This window comes from Heterocephalus glaber, unplaced genomic scaffold (genome assembly GCF_053883595.1).
Source record: "Heterocephalus glaber isolate CG9 unplaced genomic scaffold, H.glaber_assembly_v1.0 deba00001175, whole genome shotgun sequence".
Lineage (NCBI taxonomy): Eukaryota > Metazoa > Chordata > Mammalia > Rodentia > Bathyergidae > Heterocephalus > Heterocephalus glaber.
In genome coordinates this window covers 966,039-987,689 of record NW_028258207.1, presented here as the reverse complement: position 1 = coordinate 987,689, position 21,651 = coordinate 966,039, and the positions used below count along the sequence as shown (strand labels likewise).

Sequence of the window (21,651 nt, the reverse complement as noted above, 5' to 3'; positions counted from 1 at the left end):
CTGCACTATTTTTACTGGATGTAGTTTTTTCAATTTATAAAAGAAAACTAGCCCCTATCATACATGTGTTAAAAGACTCAAAATATTTGGAGAAAAAATGTAAAATACTGTGAGTCATACAGGCATGGAAACTCAGAAGGGAACAGATCTTCCCATAAACACCGTGACTGATTTTAATTTGCACTTTTTAGTACCACGTGTGTTAAGTCCTAGCCTAGAAATGTTTCCTTATTTTACTGTTGTTTTATATTTTAGTGCTTCTGCCCCGTGTTAATGGTCAAAGTATTTCAGTTTGAATTGACATTAAAGCAATAATCTATAGGAAAAATGGGCCTAGTTCTTAGTCGATTTATTGTTCTCTCAGTGGTAAATTACAGGAAACTGATCACTGAGTTAAACCCCCAACTCTCCTGGTTTGCAGTTTCTGCATGACGAATTTCATAATCATCTCGGCCTCCACATTCCAAACAGTTCTGAGGTTTCATTTACATGAAATGTGAGTTTTCTATCTTTGCCTCATGTGAACCTTTAGTTATGAGCTAAGCCATAATTGTAAAAAAGGTTGTGAGTTGAAAACATTTTTCCTTCAATTCATACTGACAAAGAAAGATGGGCATAGACTAACCAGGCAATTTATACTTAAATTTACTTCTCTGTAAAGCGAATGGCTGCTGGCATCTGTGAATGTGTTAGGTGCAACAGGCATACTCCTGATGGTGAATAATCTTGGGTATGGATTTATTGTGTGTGTGGTGCTGGGGATTGAACCCAGGGCCTCAAGTATGCCAGGCAAGTGCTCTACCTAGCAAGCGAGCTACATCAGCAGCAACCCCTCCCCCACCCATTTAGCCTCAAACTTTTATTTTTTGGTTTTTGGGGTCAGGGTCACCCTTTGTAGTTCAGGCTGGCCCTGAACTCACTAGTAGCCCAGGATGACCTCAAACTCAATGTGATCCTCCTGCCTTAGCCTCCCGAGTGCTGGGATTACAGGCGTGCACCACCACGCCTGGCCAGGCCTCAAACTTTTGTTCCTCCTGCCTCGGTCGCCTAAGTAGCCAGGATTATAGACATGCACCACCACACTGGGCCTCAGGTCTTTAGTGAGGCCTTACACTGTTGTTCCTGGGGACAGCTTAATCCCAAGGACAAAAAACAAAGAGACAATTTCCAAACTTAACTAATGATCAGAGTATCCAATCAAAACAAAAATAGGAATACTTACTAGAAGTAACAAATACTGGCCAGCCATCTGGAATAACAACACACCCGCTCCAGGAAGGACGCTGACCAGGTCAAGTCGATAGAGGGTGGTCATGCTCGTGCTTTTTGAGCAGATCATGTAGGCAGGACTCAAAATGACTTGACTGTTGCTACAAAAAGTTCTCTGAACTTTGAACTAAGTATGTATTCAATCACTCTTCATCCCACGTGGCACTTTAACAGAAGGCAAGTGGAGAAAACCACTTGTAACGGACTTCCTCGAGAATATTTCTGGTTGATGTTTTTAAAAAATACTACAGTATGCACTAGCTAGCACAGCACTTCCTTGAAACACTACTTTTCATTAGTTCCATCATGCGTTAGATGTTTCATCCTCTCACATGAACCATATAGTGGTAGACTTTGAAGAGGCAACCTCTGGCGGTAGGGAGAAGTGGTCACTTGACCCTGGTGAATCTGTCAGTCTGCTCCACTGGGCACCAGACATGGACATCCGAGGGGCCATCAAGCCCACACTTGACTGCCTGGGACCTCGTGCTTGAAAGGAATTGGAAAGCAGGCCAGGGGCTGCTGCTCGTGTGGGACACCAAGTCCCCCTAGTCCCCTGCCAGCCGAGAGACACCATCCCGCTCCCCAAGGAAAGGTATAGACAGTCGATGACAGCTCACAAATGTCACAAGTCACACACATGCACAGAGCCTCTCCCTCCTTTTCCAGAAGAAATCACTATTCTGTCCTTTTGTGGATGTAGCAATGTAGGGCGCTGCTCAGAGCGCTTGAAACCCCGGGACATTTAAGGACCCATAAGGACATGACCTTGCTGTTCACTGCAGGTGCACAACAGGGCCCACTTATGTAAGAATGACTTGGCGTAGACAATCACACATGTGCAACACAGCGGTGTCAAGACACAAGGCTATAACACCTGGTGATGACTAATATAAGAGCTGAGGAATAAAGATGCTTGCTGCTGCTTTTGCTAATGTCAGCCCCACCTGCGTTCTTTCCCTTAGGGACCTCATCTGTGAAAGGGCCCCTTCAGGTGCCCAGCCTCCCAAGCACCAAGTGCCACGACGTGGAATTTACATCAAGACACAGAAAGTGACATTTTAAAGTTCAAGATGAGTTCAACATAAAGTTTTATGCCCTGTTAAGACATACCTAGCTGTTTATTGTGGAAGCAAAACAAAAAAAAATGTTTATTATAGCCCTACAGAGCAGTTTTATTGCCACCAAAAAGCCAAGCAAACTGTTTCTCATCTCCACTCACCAGCACAGGGCTGACCTTCGGGGAAATCAGAGTGGATTCTTTTGATAATGGTGGCCTTGAGCAACCCAAGGGCCGCCGAGCTGGGCACTGCATGAGGCTTCTTCCTGCACCAGCCCCATCAGGAAGACAGTGAGACGGGCACTTCTGAACCACCCAAGAGGCTTGCAGCCACCTAGCAGACTGGACCCTGCGATCTGAGATCCTAAATTTAGAGAAAAAGTTACTCACTGTTCACTAAAACTGATAAAAGAATTGTAATAGGGAAAACACTCAATGCTGAAGACTAAACACACAATGTAGACATCACCTCCCGACTGGGTAGAGCAGGGCCGCACTGTGGGTACCAGGCACCAGGGCCCTCTGCCGGGGGTGAGATGCTCGGAGCCCTCCTGAGGCCATGGCCAAACACAGCCTGTCCGGCTCCATGTCCTGGACCCCGGAGTGCCCTGTCCCAAGGCTGAGTGTCACTGTTGAGCATCACTTCCGACTGTCAGGAAGGCAGGCACATTCCTATGTCGACTCTCCAGGGAGGCAAACCAAGCCCAGGACTTGTATTTCTAACTCTAATTAAAGGGATCTCAAGTCCTCTGAAGGACACAGGGAGAGTCTGTTTATTGTGACCCTGTGAGAGCACCCAGGGTTAGCAAACTGTGTGCCAACATGATGTGGGGATCAGGGAAGGGAGGGAAGGGGGTCAGGGCCAGAATCTGGGGCCCGGGAGACCTTATTCATAAGCTAAATTGTTTACTGAGTGCTTGCTACGAGTGATCTGAGGACAAGGCTGGAAACTAAGTCAGTATGTGCTTCCACCAACAATGACATATAAGTTCACAATGTGTAACTCACACACTCCTACAATAAAACAATACAGACTTTGAAGCTAGACACAGTGGAACCTGCCAGCAGCCCCAGCTGCTTGGGAGGCAGAGGCAGGAGGATCACCCAAGCCCATGAATCTGAGATTTGCCTGAGTGACATAGTGAGACTTCATCTCAAACAAGAAACCTTTTAAAGACAGACATATCTCAGCAGACCAGAACCAGAGCAAACAGCAGCTGGCAGCTCCAGAGCAGTCAGAAGTAGCTACCGAGAAACAGGGCCCTCAGTACATTGGGATCACCCTTCCCATTGCACAAGTGGGAAACATGAGGGCTGGGGTTTCCCACCCACAAAAGGAAACTGCAGAAGCTGTGACAGTCATGGGCCCACACATGTTATCAACAGCTTTCTGGAGGTGTAGCTGATGTGTAACAAGCTGCATGCACTTAAAGTATACAGCAACCAAATCCACGAAATCAAGCAGGACACCGAAGCCAAGGCTCTCTTCACAGATACTGAACTATTTCGATGGCAGAAGCTGCACTCCAGTCTGCAGGTGCAGTGACCTTAGCCCTCCAGCGTTGCTCTCTGTCAGTCGTGCCTACGGCCTGATACCAGCAGCACCCCCTTGAGGTCTCATGGAAAAGCATGGCCCAGCAGGTGGGTGGGTGAGGGTCAGGGCCACTCCTGTGCTTGGATTGAAGGGGACCTGGGGCCTCTCCTGTGAGCGGCATCCGTGAGTCCTGCGCTGTGGCAGGCTGTCCTTCTAGCCCCCAAGCCCGTGAGCTGCACGAGCCTCTCTACTTCAGAAGCGGCCTCTGGAATTCTGTTGCAGCAATACAAAACTAAATAATACAGCTGTACTGATTATTCTACAGTCCTTTTTATTTCGTGTACATTTTAGAAATTGCTGATCAGTTTCTACAAAGAGGAGGTTGGGACTGTGAAGGGGATCGCATTGAGCCTCCAGGTCGGGCTGGGGAGGTCTGTGTCCAGCCGTCCCGAAGGAGGAGGAGGAAGCTTGGTGTTGGAGAGGGGGACTTCCTAGTCCAGCGGTGGCAAACCTACGGCACACGGGCTGCAGCGGGCTCTGTGTTACTGAAAGCTCTGAACGGTTCGCCAGCACTGTCCTACTGCACGCGAGGATCTGGATTTGACCCCTGAACTGTGAAAACACACACACACACACACACACACACACACACACACACACAAAACCCAAACAAAAAGCTACAAGGAGTCTCTCCAGTAAGGAGGTACATTGCCTCATAAATACAGAAGTTCTTTAATTCTGCTTATCAATGTTTTACAGTTTTCATATTGTTAGATTTATCTCTATTTCATATTTTTGTTACTTTAAATAGTACTATATTTTATTGTAGTTTCCAACTCTTCATTGCCAAAAATAGGATTTTGTGGTATACTAATCTTGTTTACTGTAGCAATGACAAACTCATTTATTATATCTAGTACTTTCTGTAGGTCCCACTGCATTTTCGACAGACATGTGATCTCTGTTAATGTCACTTTCCTGTTTCCTTTCCGACAGGGTGGTTTTGTTTTTCTTGCTTGATTGCACTGGCCAGATGGAAGAGGGCGTCTTTATTTGTATTTCGGATCTTGGGGAGAAAACATTAAGTCTTTCTCCCTTAAACAGGATGTAACTATAACTTTTCTTAGATGCATTTATCTGGGACTACGAAAAACAGGTGTTAGATTATTATCTTCTGAGAGGATCATCTGGTTTCTCTTTCTTAGTTTACTAATGTAGTACACTGCATCTATTTATTTGAACGTTAAATCAAGTCTGCACCACTAGGGTAAATCCCATTTCCTAATGCATCTATTCTTTAAATATATGGTTGGATCCAACTTGCTAAAATGTGAATTTCCTTAGACTGCTCGGGACCTTAACACATGTGGTCATGGGGGCTGTGCGGGGAGCTTCACGCTGCTATGGAGCTTCAAGGCCCTGCATCTAAAGCCACTTGTGACAGCAGCAGGGGCTTTGCTGACGCCCTTCCAACCTCGCTCCCTGCTGGATCGCCTTTGGCTTCTTCTCTGCTCCACCATCTTTGAGCTCAATCCCTTCATTCAGTTTCCACTTCTCTACCTGCATGGGTTTAGCCCGTGGGAGCAAGAAGACTGCACAACTGCATGCTTTGCTGCCTGCCCGTAAACATCTGTACACAGTGGCCAATGGCTGGCAGGCTTAGAACAGGTGACACGATTGGTCACTGAGGATGCCAATGATGTTACCTGCGCAACGATTTGCTGATGAAGGGCTGGGAGCAAAGTTCATAGCTCCTACAAGAATTAACCTTGTCACAACACTGCGGGAACTGAGATCTGGACCGTGCTGTTTGGGGGCCTGGTATTGTCAAACTGTGTTTGTGCCTAATGGAAGGAACCAAGTAAAACAAGGACTACCAAGGGCCAGGGACATAGCTCAGTGGCACTGCGCCTGCCTGGCAAGCGCAAGGTCCCGAGTTCAATTCCTGATACGAGGGGAGAGGGGGCAAGGACTACCCCGTGTGTATAAATATTAATTATTAATGAGCTGGATATATACATCTGTACCTATGAATTATTGGATAATGCTGATTTTAAATATTCAGTGATACCTCAGCTGTTGAATTCAATTCATTCCAAATTTGTGTTTGAACACTGAAAAGTTTGAGAACTGAACATATTTTTCCCGAAACAAGTAATGGAAAACCAAATAATTGGTTCTGAGGCCCCAACATTACACGAGCACTGTGTGTTGTCTGGGCGAGAGCAGTGCTCAGCTGGAGCATCCCCCTTTGTGTCCAAGGTGAGGGTGACATGTGACTCGCTCTCCGCTCCTGCAGGCTTTTGCAGATCGGATTTTCAGTTCATCTATGGAGCAAAGTTACAAATACCAAGCAGATCTTTTTCGAACTCTGCTGTTCAAGTAGTGGATTTAAGCATTGAGCTGTTGGACAACTGAGGTAGCACTGTATATTAAATTACATAAGATTTTCAAGTTATGTATGCTTTTCTTTTAAATACATTTTTTAATTAGCACATAATATTCAGATATTTAACCTTATGCTAAAAATATTGTCCCATATTTTTCAGTATGTTTGGAAAACTATTAATGGTTTCACAGAATTCTACCTTAAAAATTGGATTTAATTAATTCCCAACTGAGCAACATGTAAGTTACTAACAAAATTTTTGATACTAAAAATGTCATGAATATATTTGTTTAGACATATAATTCTATAATTCTGATTATTTCCTATGCTTAATTTTTAGATTTAGAATTCAAAAATATAAATTAAAATGTATGTTTTTAAGGCTCTTGTTATGGCTCATACCCCGCGCCCCAAGCCTCAAATGCTCATAGATGGGGCTCTTGGGAGTGACTGGAACGAACATGGGTGTGTGACACTGGATTAGTCCACTGACTGGCTGAGCATAGTTCTGGATGTGGATGACGGACTTACTGAGGTGGGAAGGCCCACCTTGTTTATGGGTGGCACCAACAAATAGGCATACAGCCTGGATGGAATAAAAAAGGGAGAGGAGGAGGAAGGCTGTTGTTTCCTGCTTGCCCTGCCATGGACTGTTTCTCCTCTGCTGCCATGCTGCCCTGTCTTGAAGCCAGTCAAATATGGACTAAACCTCTACAAACTGTGAGCCAAAATAAACCTTTTTTCCTTTAAATTGTGGGTGTTGGGTATTTTGTCCCAGCAATGAGAAAGTAACTAAGACAGCATCTGATAAATGGCAGTTTACATTTTAATGTACCAGTTTATATTCCATATTCAGCTTCCATCTTTGAAGACTAGAAGTATAAACCCACACTAAAACTCTGATGCATCCTGACCTGGTGCTAATGGTTAACATTTAGGATCTTACCTCATAAAAGTGCTATTAACACACAACTTCCTCACTGATGCACCTAAAAATTCAACTATTAATTATACAAGATACTATTATCCTGTTTTTTAAGTCAAGGCAAGTGTACTGGGGACAAGGAATGAGGCGCACCCTGAGGAACCTGTTAATGAACTACACATGGCTTCTGGCTGGACCCAGCTGTCACAGTTCCATTTTCAATTCTCCCTTCTATCTCTGCAGCTCCTGCCACTGCCTTCTCTTAGGTCTCCTGCAGCCCAGGCCTGTTCTGTTAGGGAAACGCATGCATATTAAAGCATTATCACTTGCGAGGGGGCTGGAAAGAGGACAGGGAGGATGCCCAAGTGTGGGCCACCTCGGGTGGCAGTGCTTCCCTGGAGGAGTCGTTTTCAGGTGCCTGAATGAAAGTTTTCTCCTCAGCATAGAGCACGCAGCCTTGCCAACAACAAAATGCTATTGAAAGCCACGTTGCTCCATTACAACCACTTCAAGAGGAAGGCATAAGCAGTAATGGGAGAGTACAGCCCTGCAATTCCTTCCTAAAGCTCCCAGACCTAGACCTGGAAGGCAGTGCCTGGGGACCCCTGAGGGGAGAGGTAGGGATGCAGACATCGGCTCTGTGCTCTCCAGGGCTCTGGGGTCCTGGGCTGGTTGTACAGAGCGCAGTTACTAAACAGAGCACTTTTCAAGACCACAGGAGTCCTTGGGCAGCGCCAACTGCCCTTTTGTGTCCTTTCTGGTCAATCAAAGATGGGGTGTGGGTCGTGTCTGAAACAAGCTCCCCAGAGAACATCAGGGCAGATGCCGCCATGGGGAGGGCAGGGTTTAAAGCAGGGGAGCTCGTTCATCATCGCCTCTTCTACTGACTAGGTGGCAGGCTCGGCTAAGTAGAAGAGTGAGGTCTCAGAGGAACTGGCCACGCTTGTATTCTGCTTATCGGACTCGGTCTCATCGTTCTCAGTTACGATGAGAGGCTGTGCTACACTTGGAAGCTCCTGGCGTCCTTTCCCACACCAGCACTGTGTGGGCCCCTTCTCTGTACCGGGCACTGAGTGAAGCAGACAGACAGGGCTCCTGGTCCAGTCAGAGAAACCGAGGCAGAGGCAAGGGATTTGGGTTCCACGTAGGAGGAGCATTAGGGATGAGCAGGCTAGGGATGCAGCTGGGCTGGGGTCAGCCCTCGGGGGTCTCAGTGGCTTCTTCAAAGAAGAGAGTTTCATGCCAAGACCTGAAAACCAAGGAGGATTCGTCCAAGGAGAGGCGGCAGAGGCCAGGGAAAGCACAGCATCTTTAAGGCCTCAAAACAGCGGGGGTGCAGAACAGAGCAGGACACGGGATCCAAGAGAAACACGGAGAGGTAAGGATGATGTGACCCAGAGACAATGATCCAGTGATGAGAAACAGTGGGCTGGGTGTCCTGGGTGGGTGCACAGGACAGAGGGCCACATCCCGGGGACCCACAGGACAGTCGGGAACAGCCAGTGTCAGCGTCCTTCCTCCATCTGGCACTCGGGGCCTGGACCATCTCACGCCAGCAGAGGAGGAAGGAAGCACCGTGCGATAAGGCACCCTGGGAGAGAGACCGCGCCTGCACGACTCCACTACAACGCACTGTTGGAACGGCTCTATTATTAGTTACTGTCTTTAATTTATCAGTTCAATTCTGCCATAGGCAGGCGCAGGCAGGAGAAAGCACGGGCACACGCTCCCCCGTTACACGGGCTGTGTCTGGGGAGCACCTCCCAGGTGGAAAACACCACACACGGAGGTGCATTTGGGGCCCTCCCTCCCGATCTCAGGGCAGCACGTGCCATGTGGTAGCCTGGCCGCTCGCTGTGACCACACAGCTGCTGGCGCTGTGGCTGCTGCCACTCAGTGTCTTGGGAGCTGTCCCATGGCACCTCGCCAGCCCAGGAAGGCACAGTGCTCCAGGCAGTTTCTACTGCATGCACATGGCTTTCAAACCATCATAAGGGTGAAGCTCCCCGGGTCAGTCCCTAAGTCGGGACCAGCTCTCTGTCTCTGTGGCTTGGCCACGGGTCCCGCCATTCACTGGAGGTCTGGACTTGCACCCTAGTGGATGGGGAGGACTCTGTGCTCCATAAACAATGGGGGGCAGCCTCCATGTTTTCTCAAGGAGAAGCAGTTTGTTTTCGCAGGACCACATCTGGAAAGAATCTCAAAAACTGTAAGCTCATTCTCTTGCCTTCAGGCTTCCAAAATTATCCAAGTCAGAGGAAGCCAGGTCTGCTTACTCTTCCCTACAGGAGAGCAATTCTAGGCCCTCATCCTGTGACCTCCTACATCTGCAACAACTATCACAAAATTTATCTTTGGTCTGCACTGCTCCGCTTTAGGGCGTCGAGAGACCCATCCCTGCTTTTCTTCACTTGATGCACAGCTATAAACGTGCCCATCTCTGCCAGAGAAGGCAGATGGTGATGTTCTGGTCACAGCCACCTTTAGACCTAATGGCCTTGGTGATGGATGCACACACACACCACGCAGCTCACACACACACTATACAGCTCACACTCACACCAAACAGCTCACACGCGCACCACATGGCTTACACACACCCTATGTGGTTCACACACACATACACACACCACGTGGCTCACACACAGAGTACACGGCTCACACATGCACACCATGCAGCCCACACACACCACACAGCTCACATGCACACCATGTGGCTCACATGCACACCACGGGGCTCACACTTGCACCATGTGGCACGCACGCATACCACATGGCTCACATACACCACACAGCTCACGCACACAGCTCACACACACACCACGCAGCTCACACACACTGGTGATGCACTCACACGCACACCACACAGCTCATACACACAACACACAGCTCACACACATTAGGCAGACATCCGGCCAGCAGATTGGAACCTAAGTGTGACCGGGTTACCAGTAACAGAGTGCCCGAGGAGCTGGGACCACCCCTCCAAGGCCAACCTCTCTCTCAGTCCATGCCCGAGGTGCACGCTGAGGAGCTCACCGTGGGAGCTGGCGCATGCACACACAACTTCATTCTTTTCATACCCCAGCCCCGGCATCTCTTGGTCCCTTTCCTGTATGTAAAAGATCTACCTCCTTGTTTATTCTCTATATTTTATTTTGCTATTTATATCTTGGGTTCCTCATATAAGAGAGCCCAAACTTAGGTACATCCATTTTCCTACAAATGCCTCAAATTTATTCTTCTTTATAGCAGAGTAGTGCTCCGCTGCGTACAATAGCCACATTTTCTTTATCATTCATCTGTTGATGGACTTACAGGCCGCTTCCACAATTTAGCTATTATAAACTATGCTGCTATACATGGAAAGAATGGCTATCATTAAAAATAAAACAGTTGGGGCCGGGGATTTAGCTCAGTGGTTTCGCTGCCTGTTGTGCAAGCACAAGGACCCGAGTTTGATCCCTGGCACCAAAAAAAATAAAATAAAAATAGTAAAAAATTCTGGCAAGGCTGTGGGGAGAAAGAAACCCTTCTCCCATTGTTGGTGGGAGTGTAAACTAGTACAGCCAGTGTGGAAATCAGCATGGAGATTCCTCAAACAACTAAAAATGGAAATTTCACCTGACCCACCTATTCCCCTCAGAGGCGTCTTTCGGAAAGAGGGAAAGACCAGCTATCCAGAGCAGGGTTTTATCCTGGGTCATTCCTGGCCCTGACTGCAGGGCCAGGTCCCCACGCTGGACAGAGAAGAGGCTGCGCCGGGAGTACCGGGGCAGACAGCTGACAAGGTTCAGGCCAGTCTGACTCCCTGCTTTAGCCAGGCAAATATTCACAGTGAGTGCGCAGGCGCAGGGGAATTCAGGACAGCAGGGGTGACCAGCGGGGAAGGATCTATATCACAGGAGCAGCGCTCTCTCCCCAGAGGCGGGCAGTTCTCGGATGTCTCTCTGAGCTTTCCACCTGGGCACCTGCTACCCCGTGTCCAACTCTGGCCTTCAGCCACAGCTGCTCCTGTCCTCGCCAGCCCACCCGAGACCCCACCTCAAGCTCATGCCCACTCCAGAGTTTCCGCAGACACCGCACTTGGCTTTATACCTGCTGTGTACATCTAAGCCCCACCTGGTCAACTCAGTGACATCCTGTCTCAAAAGAGAAAAGAGTGAAGGCCAGAGGTTCAGCTTTAGTCCCACATGCAACAAAAGCACAAATGGCCAACAGTTATACGAAAGATATTTAACAACTTTAACAACCATTAGGGAAATGTAAATCGAAGCTAATTTGAGATTCCAATCTTACTCCAGTGCGAATGGCCAGCATCGAGAAAGCGCACACACACACGCAAAATGCAGGAAAAAAGGAACCCTAGTGCATTGTTGGCAGGAATATAAACTAGTATAACTTGTAGATCAGTGTGCAGAGTTTTTTTTAACTAAAAGTCGAAATATCATTTGACACAGTTATACCTCTCCTGGGTATACTCCGAAAAGAACTGAAGACATTGTTCTGTAGCACAACATGCACATCCATGTTTACAGCAGCACAATTCACTGAAACAGCTAAGCTCTGGAACAGCCCAGATGCCTGACAATGATGAAAAGATAAAGAAAATGTGACATTATTCACAATGGAGTATTACTCAGCCATAAAGATGAATATGGTCATGGCATATACAGGTAAACGGATGGAACCTGAGACCATCATGCTGAGTGAAATAAGCCAGGCTCAGCAAGTTAAATATTGCATGATTTCTCTTATATGAGAAACCTGCAATATAAATAAATAAATGAGGAATTAACAATAAATAATGACTAATAAGACTCTCGGAGGGGCTGGGGATTTAGCTCAGTGGTTTCACCGCCTGCTGTGCAAGTGCAAGGACCCGAGTTCGATCCCCAGGACCAAAAAAAAAAAAGATTCTTGGAGATGAGCAAGCCGATCAGGTGGGGGGAGAAGGGGGCAAAAGAGACAGAAAGAACCAAGATGTGTTACGCGCATGTGCCAGTGCCCAGCATGAGTCCCACCGCTCTGCTCCACATTACCAACCCTGTGGAGGCCAGGTTCCTCCTGAAGGGGTTTTCCAAAAGGCAGCAGTCAGACTCAGCCACCGGCCGCTGAGCCAGCCCTGCCCTCCAGCCTCAGTTCTGCCCCATCCGCTCAGTGTCTCAGTAAGTTGTCTTGGTTTTCTCCCGTGTTTCCTTCTCTTTTTCGATACACAGCTCCACACTCCGAAGTTTGATGCAGCTATATGTTCCCTCGGGTTTTATTCTTCACCATTATAAAATCCTTCCTTTGTGCTTTCAACAGCTTTTGCAATAAACTTTACACCTCCTATGCCTCATTTAACCACATTTAGAAAGAAAACGCAGAGTAAGATGGTAAGATCAAGACTGACAATATTTAACGGAGTTCCAATCGCAATAAAGCCAGCAGCTCGGAGCAGGCGCGCCTCCCCCGTCCGCGGCTTCTCTCCGTCAACTCCGTGCCACCACATGCGGCGGCGTGTCCCCAGGGGAGCCTGTGTTCGTCCTCCTGCCACCCGGGGAGTCAGGACCCCTGCCCCGGGAAGGCACGTCTGGCCTGGCTTGGGCTGTCCCACAGCGCACAGGGAGCCTGCTGGTCATGCGGGTGACTGCTTTCTTTCTTGCGTAATATTGTCTAACATAACCCAGGAGTGATGGCTCTGTAGCTCAGGGTGGCCTCTAGCTCACTACGTTCCCCAGGCTGCCTCAGCCTCCTGAGTGCTGGGACCAGCACTGGTGCGTTTTTCCTTCTTCCCTCACTCATTTGAACCAAACCTTCACTTGCTGGACAGTGAAGCCCACAGCACTCTTCATGCAAACTGCCCTCAGCCTCCGCAGAGCAGGGCAGGAGAGCCAAGCCCTACAGCCTTCCAGCCCCAGGCGCTGCCTCCCCTGAGGGCGGAGCTCCCAGGCTGCCAGGCCACCCCGCCTCCTCACAGGCCTTCGCATTTGGTCAAAGCCCTTCCTCTAGCTCAATCGGGAATTCCTGTGGGCTGCCCCAAGGCGCACCTTCCTCCCACGTCTAGCAGCTCCAGTGTGCGATGCCTGAACCTGCGCCTGTGCCCTGGGGAGCCCTGCGCCCAGGCTAAGGCCAGACCTCCGGGAAGGGACGGACACCCGCAACGACGGCTTGCTGCCTCCTGGGAGCCTCACGTTCATGACGGACGGGCCTGGTTTTGCAACTCTGCCTTACTTGAATATCTATCTAAAGGAATGAGCTTCCCAGTTTCCAAATAAAGTAGAATCTTAGTGTTTCCAAGCCACATGTTCAAAGTTCTTTTGGTTCTGATTGTGAAGGACATTAAAACCACGGAGGAACTTGGGGGCTCGTGAAATTCCGTAGCTTCCCTCCAGCCCCAGTGACTCACCAGCGGGATGAGCAGGCTGGCCAAGGCGGCCAGGGGCTTGCCCAGCAGCAGCAGGTCTTCCGCCGCCTGCGTGTCCCCTCCCGAGCTGGACTTCTGCACCTGCGGCAGAAGAGAGAGGGGACTGGTGTCAGCGGGCTTGGCTGTGGGGAACCAGCAGGTGAGCAGTGAGGAGGCGGAGCTGCAGTGTCTGGGCCTGGGGCAGCAGAGAGCAGCTCAGCCCTGCACGGCCCAGCAGCCGATGAGGCAGTGGCAGAGCCATGCCGGAGCTTCGGGCAGGGCGTCTCCTCGCCAGCCGAGCTACAGCACTGGGCACAGGGGAGCCCAGGCTCCTGTCTGAGGTCCCACAGTAGTGGGTGAGTGTGCCAGGCGACCCAATTGGACACCAAACCACAAACGGGATCTCTGCGCATTCCCTGCACACGAGTGGACACACACCACATCCCGCTGCCATGCGTGCACGCACACTCAGGTGAGCCTGGGACACCCACCCACGGCCACTGCAGGAATAGGTTGCTGATGTGTGTGCTCCTCCCTGGCACAGTGGCTGATGCTGGGGGAGCGGGCGCAAAGGGGGGAAGAAGGGAGGGTCTTACGGGACACCCCGCCTCCCGGGGTTCCCAGCAGCACAGACCTCCCTGCGGAGGAGACGGAAGGCCTCACTCCCACTGAAGACCCTGTGCTGCTACAGGACGCACACTTCCCTCTGAGTCCACATTCAGTACTGACCCCTCCATTGGCCACCTCAGATCGTCAGTGGGACCCAGGTCTTTCTAAGGAAGCCAGTTTGCTTGTGGGCGTCAGGTTAGGCACAGAACCACAGCTGCTGCTTTCGGGGTTCAGAGGGCCTGGCTGAACAGCTGTCTCTGTGGCTCAGGGAGCAGTGGTTGAGAACCTCAGTGGGGCACGGTTCCAGAGGACGGGACCTCTCTGCATCTTGGCTGTGGCTCCCTGGCCTCCGTGGCAGGCCTGGCGTGGACGAGGGCTTTTCATATCACACGTTAACGTGCCCAAACCAAAACACCCAGGACAGGCAGCTGGCGGCTCCCGGCCTCATGGCTTCCTCTCAACCCTCAGCAGCAGAGCAGAGCAACCCCCAGGGCTTTCCCACCAGGACCGGGGCCAGATCCACCAGGTCTCTTTCTCTTACTGTCACCTGCTCCCAGCCTAGGGCTCCAGAGAGAGGAAGTCCAGCTGGACGAGAAGGGAGGCACGGTGCAGGAAGGCACTGGACACCCACCTCTGCAGAGCATCGGCCACAGGGGCGTCCCGGGAGGCACCAACACCCAGCCTGCCCGCTGCTCCTCCCCATCTCCCTGCTCAGCACACCTCCTCCCTGGCGGCTGGGCTCCCAGGTCTGTCCTCTCGGGTCGGGTCGGATCGGGTCGGGTCGGGTCACCTCGGCCAGGGCCTGTCTCCGGGAGACACAGCCACCTCTGCCCCAGCCCCAACCCTGGCTCCCCACTGCTGCCAGCCCTGGCAGGGCACCGTGAAGGCAGGATGCCGCCTAGGCTGCCCAGGGTACGTTCTGAGAGGACAGAGACTTGCTAGGCATCTAAGGTAAAGGCTGCTGTATTTGGTGACATGAAGTACAGAAAACAGGAAATGTCAAGGATGACTCCCAGGCATCGGTCAGCAGAGCAGGGTGAGGGCAGGACTGCCGTCAGGGTAGGCAGGGGTGCGGAGTCCGAGCTCAGCTCTGGCCGAGGGCATCTGGTAGCCACACTGAGCGAGCCACAGGCTGGGTGAGCACAAGCCTCAGGCACGGCTCCGAGTGGAAGCGTAAACTTAACAGTCGCACGCATAAAACCCGGGATGTCGCCGCTAACACTATGAGCCATGTTTAAATCTAAGTGGCACTGCACTGCGGGGCGTGGTAGGGGAGATCACAGAACACTGCTGGCTTCCAGCAGGAAAGGCCCAGGATTAATACTGCTCCTCACTGCTCCATGCCCAGCATGCAGAGGGTGGCGCTGCAGAGGAACAGAGGAGGCACCTGCAGCAGCCCCAGGGAGCCCGGAGGACACATGGGAGGCTACTGGCTACGGCGTGCCCAGGCCAGTTCGGTCAGACCTTCCCATCCCCACACGTAACTGTGCCACGTGTGAGGCAGACCTCACAGCCTAGTTACAAGGCAGAGAGAGAGCTTCCAAATGACTATGCGAAAGAAAGGCAAGGCGAAAACCGCCACGAGAGAGGCGGCCACGGCGTCTAGGCAGCAGAAGGTGATGCATGAGTGACTTCATCATTTGAATGGTGGAAATGGGGCCTAGAGTGAGACACAGACTCAGCTCTTTCAGGGCCTGGGACGCCCGAGCAAAGGGATGCAAGGGCAGGACTGGGATGTGTCAGGAAACGCTGACCCGACTCTCAGTGTAGGCACAGGTGCAGCACTGGCAGTGAGGACAGACACTGGGCTGGGCACCGTGAGGTCTCCAACGTCTCCCCAAGGGGTCAGCAAGTTATGTCACAGGTCACAACGTGTCACCAAAGCCGTCAGAGGAAGGGGGAGACACAAGACTATAGGCCGTGCCAGAAGAAGGTCAGCAGCATTCAAGCCCCAAGCGGAGGGCGGCTCATGGGGAAGAGCAGCGTCCTAGTTGCTTTCTCATTGCTGAGACAAAATACCCAACACCCGAAGTTAAAGGAAGAGAGGTTAATTTAGCTCATAGTTTGTAGGGGTTTCAGTCCATAGTCAGCTGGCTCCAAGGCAGGGGGCCTGGCAGAGTCCATGGCAAGCAGGCAGGAGAGCACAAAGCAGGAGGCAGTGAAGCACCAGCAGCACCAGCAGCCCACCTTCCCTCTCTCCCTTCTATTCCATCTAGGCAGAAGGCATCCCAGCCTTGAGTCCTGGTGCTGGTGCTGGTGCTGGTACCAGGGCCCCAAGCACATTATGTCTCTGCCTCACCATCTTACACACAAAACGCGGGGATTAACTGGGGCCCACTCGGAACCTGGAGCAGCAGAGCTGGCACTGAGCTCCCCCTACAGCACAAACGCCAGCCTGCACTCTCTTCCCTGGAGAAGAACGCGCCTCAGAAACTTCCCGACTCCCACTGGAGGGGGGTTCCTATTGGAGAAACAGGTTTGGTGCAGGAGAGTCCCGGCGTAGAGGCCTCATGAGCAAAGAGGCCATCGTGCTCTGCAAAGCGATCATGGCTCGGCCACTGTGTCTGACACGCGCCCCGCTCCTCCCCGGCTCAGCCTCAAGGGCTCCACCACTCTCAGACCTCTCAGACCTCTCAGTGGTCAGGGCCAGAGCAGCAGGTACAGACAGGAGGGAAAACTTGGAAAAATGGCAGCAATGAAATATGCAGTGGCACTGGGTAATATGAACAAAACCGTGGTCTACTGACACAATAGCAAACTGAAAAAGAAAAGTCAAAATGTTTTATGTTAAGGAATTTTCCTTTAATCACCCCTGAATATCTAATCACTTATAATAACAATTTCTATTGATCTGGAGGGGTTTTTTAAAAAATAACTTCTGATATAGTTTTTTTAATCTACAGTCTACATGACATAATCTTTTACAGACTAACTGTGAACAGGGGCCGGGGATTTAGCTCAGTGGTTCTGCCACCTGCCTTGCAAATGCAAGGACCAGAGTTCAATCCCTGGTACAAAAAAAAAAAAAAAATGCATCTAGTCAGACTAACTGTGAGGGCACTTTAGGAATGTAACTATCATCTTCATCTCAAAGAATTCCATAAAGCCACCACTGTGGAAACTGAAATAAACAATGTTCTCGGACGGGAGACATGCCAGAGAAAAGAGGAGTCTGAAAGTATTTAACAATGCTGTGCTACTGATTAGGAACAGTATCGTGAGCAAATGACAACCAGGAAATGCACTGTTAACCCAGCGCGTTTGGAGTTTGGGCTAAACACCTGGCAGTGAACTAGAACATCAGCTGAGAGGGTGGGGCACATTTACGGAGTCACGTGGACAAGCCAGCCCCTGACTGGCTTTCCAGGGGATAGCCATTTTACCACAGAGAGGCCCAGCAGAGACCAAGTCAGGGTGTGGGGTTCGCTGTTGCCCTGCCTACTGCCACTCTTGGCAGGGAATCCACACAGCTCACTTCAGCTGCAGCTTCTGTGTCTACACTGCTATGATGCTACCAGCTGACATACACCTGTGCAATTTCACCAGGATTTTAAACAGGACCTGAGCTCCTGTCGGCTGCATGCCTTCTCCTGGTTAAGTATCAAGTGAGAGAGAGCAGGAAGTGAAGCAGAGACTGGAGGTGGAGACTTAGAGCAGGAGGAGGCAGCGCAGGGCGAGCTCAGGGCAGGCCAATGTCTCCAAGCCACAGAGCACACCTGACCATCGAAAGCCTTGCACGTCTCCAGGCTATGAGCCACAGGGGAAAGCAAGTGAGCCTGTTTGCATGGGTCACATGTGTATATATGTTGACATGTACACAAACATATACATTCATACATGCATGCATGTGCCAATTTCCCACCCAGCCTACTGAGGGTGGGCTAGGTGCCGCTTCTGGACTGGAAGTCTGATTTGCTTGGTCACCCTCAACATACCTCCGGCAGGAGTGGCTCCCAACCACACTCAGGAGCTTTTGCTCAGGGAGCCTCCCTGGCTGGGCTTAGACACCGTGACCGTGTTCTCTGTTCCTAACATTGGTCACCCCAGATGCTGCTAGTAGACTCAGGTACAGAATGATACATTCTTTTAAAACAAAGAGACACCATGAGGACAACTGGAGGATGACAGGGGAGTGTAACACAGGGAGCCCCTCACCTGCAGTGCCAGCCGCACGACACCAGACATGTAGGTCAGCATGCCATGCAGAATGTCTAGCAGCGAGAACAGCAGGGTGGCTGCCACCTCAGCGCTGTGCTTATTGTCCACATCCAAGCACAGCGTGGCGGCTGCAGTGAACAGGCTACAGACGTGATGCACGAGTCCTGAGGGGAAAAGAGAGGAAAATGGGTCATCATAAAATCATGAAAATAATGCATCACATGAACCAAGGAGAGAGGCATCCATGCTCCATGCTGCACGAGCTCCTCAAAGTACCCAGGCTGCGCTCCGCCCTACGCCACTGCGGAAGGATGTCTAATATGCAGGCTTTCGGCCACACACTTGGAGTCTGCTCAGGAACCGGGAGCAGGCCGAGGATGAGAGGAAGGGCGTTCCGCGTGCTTTTGATGTGGAGCTCCCCAAATTGCGCTCTGAGAAACAGGACCCTAACGGGCAGGCTTCCAGGATCCTAGGACTCCCTGCTGTTGAGAACCACGTGACACACAAACTCAGTGTCCCTGGGTCCTCTCCTGGAAAGCAGTGTTCTCCCTTTTACCATTGGGAACCATGGTGGACCAGGTCTGGTGTCTCATGGGTCTACAAGAATACAGGTCTACAAGAAACTGCCTGTTTCTAGAGGATAACGTAATAAAATAATTTTTCTCATGCATTTCAGCAACATAGGATTATGGTAGTTAAGAAATTTAGAAATTGCTAGCTCCTATCATTTTGTCTGAAAACTCGTTAACAGTGCATTTGCTCTTCATCAACTTTTAGTTCAGTGTATCTGCCACAACAAATATATTTCCACATTTTGGGGCCATTACTGTTTACGTTTAATTTGGCAGCTTCATGGTGACTATTAGTTAGCATGGTCCTTTGAATATGCAAAATGAATCGGCTCTCACAACACGACGAAATGAAATGAAATGACACTCTAAGCTTAAATGATGGATGGGATCCTGGGTACCACTGCGGCGTGAATCCAAACATTCTTAAAAAGAAAAAGTGAATGTTTAAAGACAAATGGTTCACACAAGCAGATAGAAGAAAGTATGGCAGGGAAACGTGACTCGGACAGGGAACTGGGTTCCGTGGGACCTGCACCCCTCTGTCCTGGCCCCGGTTGGTGTCAGTGGGGGACCTCCACGCACAGCCCTGGAGCACTGGCTCCTCTCCCACAGGGCTCCAGCAAGCCAACCTCACTCTCCTGACAAGCACAGAATACTCTTTTGACTACAAAAGTAACTAATTTTGTCGCTGAAGGTAGACATGGAAGTCAAAGAGGTGCAGTCCCAAGCTTCACTTCTTTCGGTAAATGACAGCATAAGTGGCCAATTGTCAAGGTGCTTAAAAAGCCCGAGTCCAAGGCAGAAGATAAACCTACTTGAAGAGAAAGGGAAAGTCGAATGGATCCTTGTCAAAATTTCATTATCAGATGACAAGGCCCGTAAAGCACACATCACCACGACAGATGGCGCAGGAAAGTGATTATTCCAGCAGGCGCAGCACACCCAGGCGCTATCCTCCAGGTACGATGTGTCACCCACGTGCACACTAGGAACTGGCACTCGGGCTCCGAGGCTGCGGCAGGGCAGCGGGGCTGAGAACCACAGTCCTTGGTGAACACGCTACGGGAGACGCACCTCCCCTCTGCAGCCCTGAGGGCTGTGTGGACTGTGTGGAGACGGGCTGGTGACGGGCAGAGCGGGACACAGCCATCAGAAACCCGGGGGCCCCGAAGCCCTGTGCACACTGCCTGACCTGGAGTAAGCAGCTGGCAGCCAGCAATGCTTCCTGTACCCTCAACCTGAGAGAAGAGAATGCAGTCAAAGCCCCGCTGGGCTGGGAAGTCTTCCCGGTGTCCAGCTCTGTCCCCATGGGAGCCGCCAGCCCCAGGGGAAGGTGCAAGGGCACCTTGAGAGGCAAGGTGTTGGGCGCAGACATTTCCCACCAGAGGGACAGCACCAGGAGCCCACAAGGACTCTCCAGACCTGTCTCCAACAGGTTCCCAGAGGGCTTCAGAGCTGGAAAGCTCATTTCAGGGCCAAATATATGTGTTTCAGGTCTATATTTTGTATTAGGAAAACAACAAAATTCTGAGACAGTTCAGTAAAAGAAACTCCCCTCTCTCCTTCCAACAATTACTAACGCTCTCTTAATCTTGTTTTCTGTGTCTTTTTCCAAAGTATTTCAAGGCAAACACCATGCACCCTGTTTCTCCTGGCGATTCTTCTATGTAGCCTAACACATGCTCTTTCTTAGCTACACTGCCATTACCACTTAACAAAACTAACTTATCTTCTCATGCTCAACATACAGACTACGTTCAAAACTCCCCAGCTGTCTCAAAACCGTCCTCTTCACCATTAGTTTCCTTGAATCAGAACGTGAACCAGGTCCACACATCCTACTGGTGTGGACCCTCAGTCACTTCATCCGTAAGCACCCTTCCCCACCCATGACTACTCCTGCCACCTGGTTCTGCAGAGATTACAACGTTTTTCTTGCAGATGTCCTCAGCACTGTTCCTACGTCCTGGGGAGAGTTCCTGAAAAGTGGACATTAGACCTAGAGACCTCACTTAATGCAGGGCAACAGCCATTGGGGTGGATCCATTGTATTTCCTGTTTTGTTCTACCTGCAAGGACAGACCACTAAAATTAACCCTGCATTCAGGGTTTCCAGTCTAACCCACCCACTACAGAGTCCCCATCCAGTGCGCTGACCTGTCCGGTCCCATTATTTAATTAGCTATGGCAACAGGGTGATCTTCAAATCCTCTCTTCTTCTGTATGTCCTGAGCTGCTTTTCTTCCACAGAGAACCCTCCCTTAGCAGCTTCTTGAGCATCATAATGTACGGCGTGGGAAGTAAAAGCGGGGTCCATGTTTAGTCTGCGCTACCCTTCCCCAGACTCCAGAAAAATGCCTGGGGAGCAGCAACTACCACAGCGAAGACCAAAGCGGGGCAGGCGGGGGACCACAGGTTATGAATAAGTTCATTGTGGAGCATCACTGTGAACAGAATGGATCTTTAAGTAATATATCTTACAGGATCAATTCGTTTCCATTATTATCCTTTTTATGCTCAATGTTCCCATCTTGGGCCACTGAGAGCCCCTTGAAGAGGCACTATGATACTATGCCAGAACCCCTGCCCCAGATGGGCGTTAGCTACTTCCGCTAGGAGCCACACTGTCTGGTTTTGTTTCGATTCTAATTAGCAATGGTATGGAGAGACCATGGTCTAAGAACGAGGGCTGCTCACTGCTACCGGGTTGTGGATTGGGTGGGGAGCTCTAAGAAGCAAGCATCTCT

At 50.5% G+C, this 21,651-nt stretch overlaps 1 protein-coding gene across 7 annotated transcripts in view; it reads right to left on the bottom strand.

Moving 5' to 3' along the window:
• Ulk4 (unc-51 like kinase 4) overlaps positions 1-21,651 on the bottom strand; it is a 379,759-nt gene that overhangs the window by 112,122 nt on the left and 245,986 nt on the right. For 6 of the 7 annotated variants that reach the window (XM_004835115.3, XM_087210692.1, XM_087210691.1 and 3 more), the window contains 2 exons: positions 18,330-18,496; positions 13,569-13,667 (listed from right to left, as the gene is read on the bottom strand). In XM_004835115.3, the coding sequence (XP_004835172.1) occupies positions 13,569-13,667; positions 18,330-18,496 (266 nt within the window). Of the gene's footprint in view, positions 1-13,568; positions 13,668-18,329; positions 18,497-21,651 lie in introns of those variants that run through there. The other variant, XR_015451092.1, reaches the window with a different exon arrangement.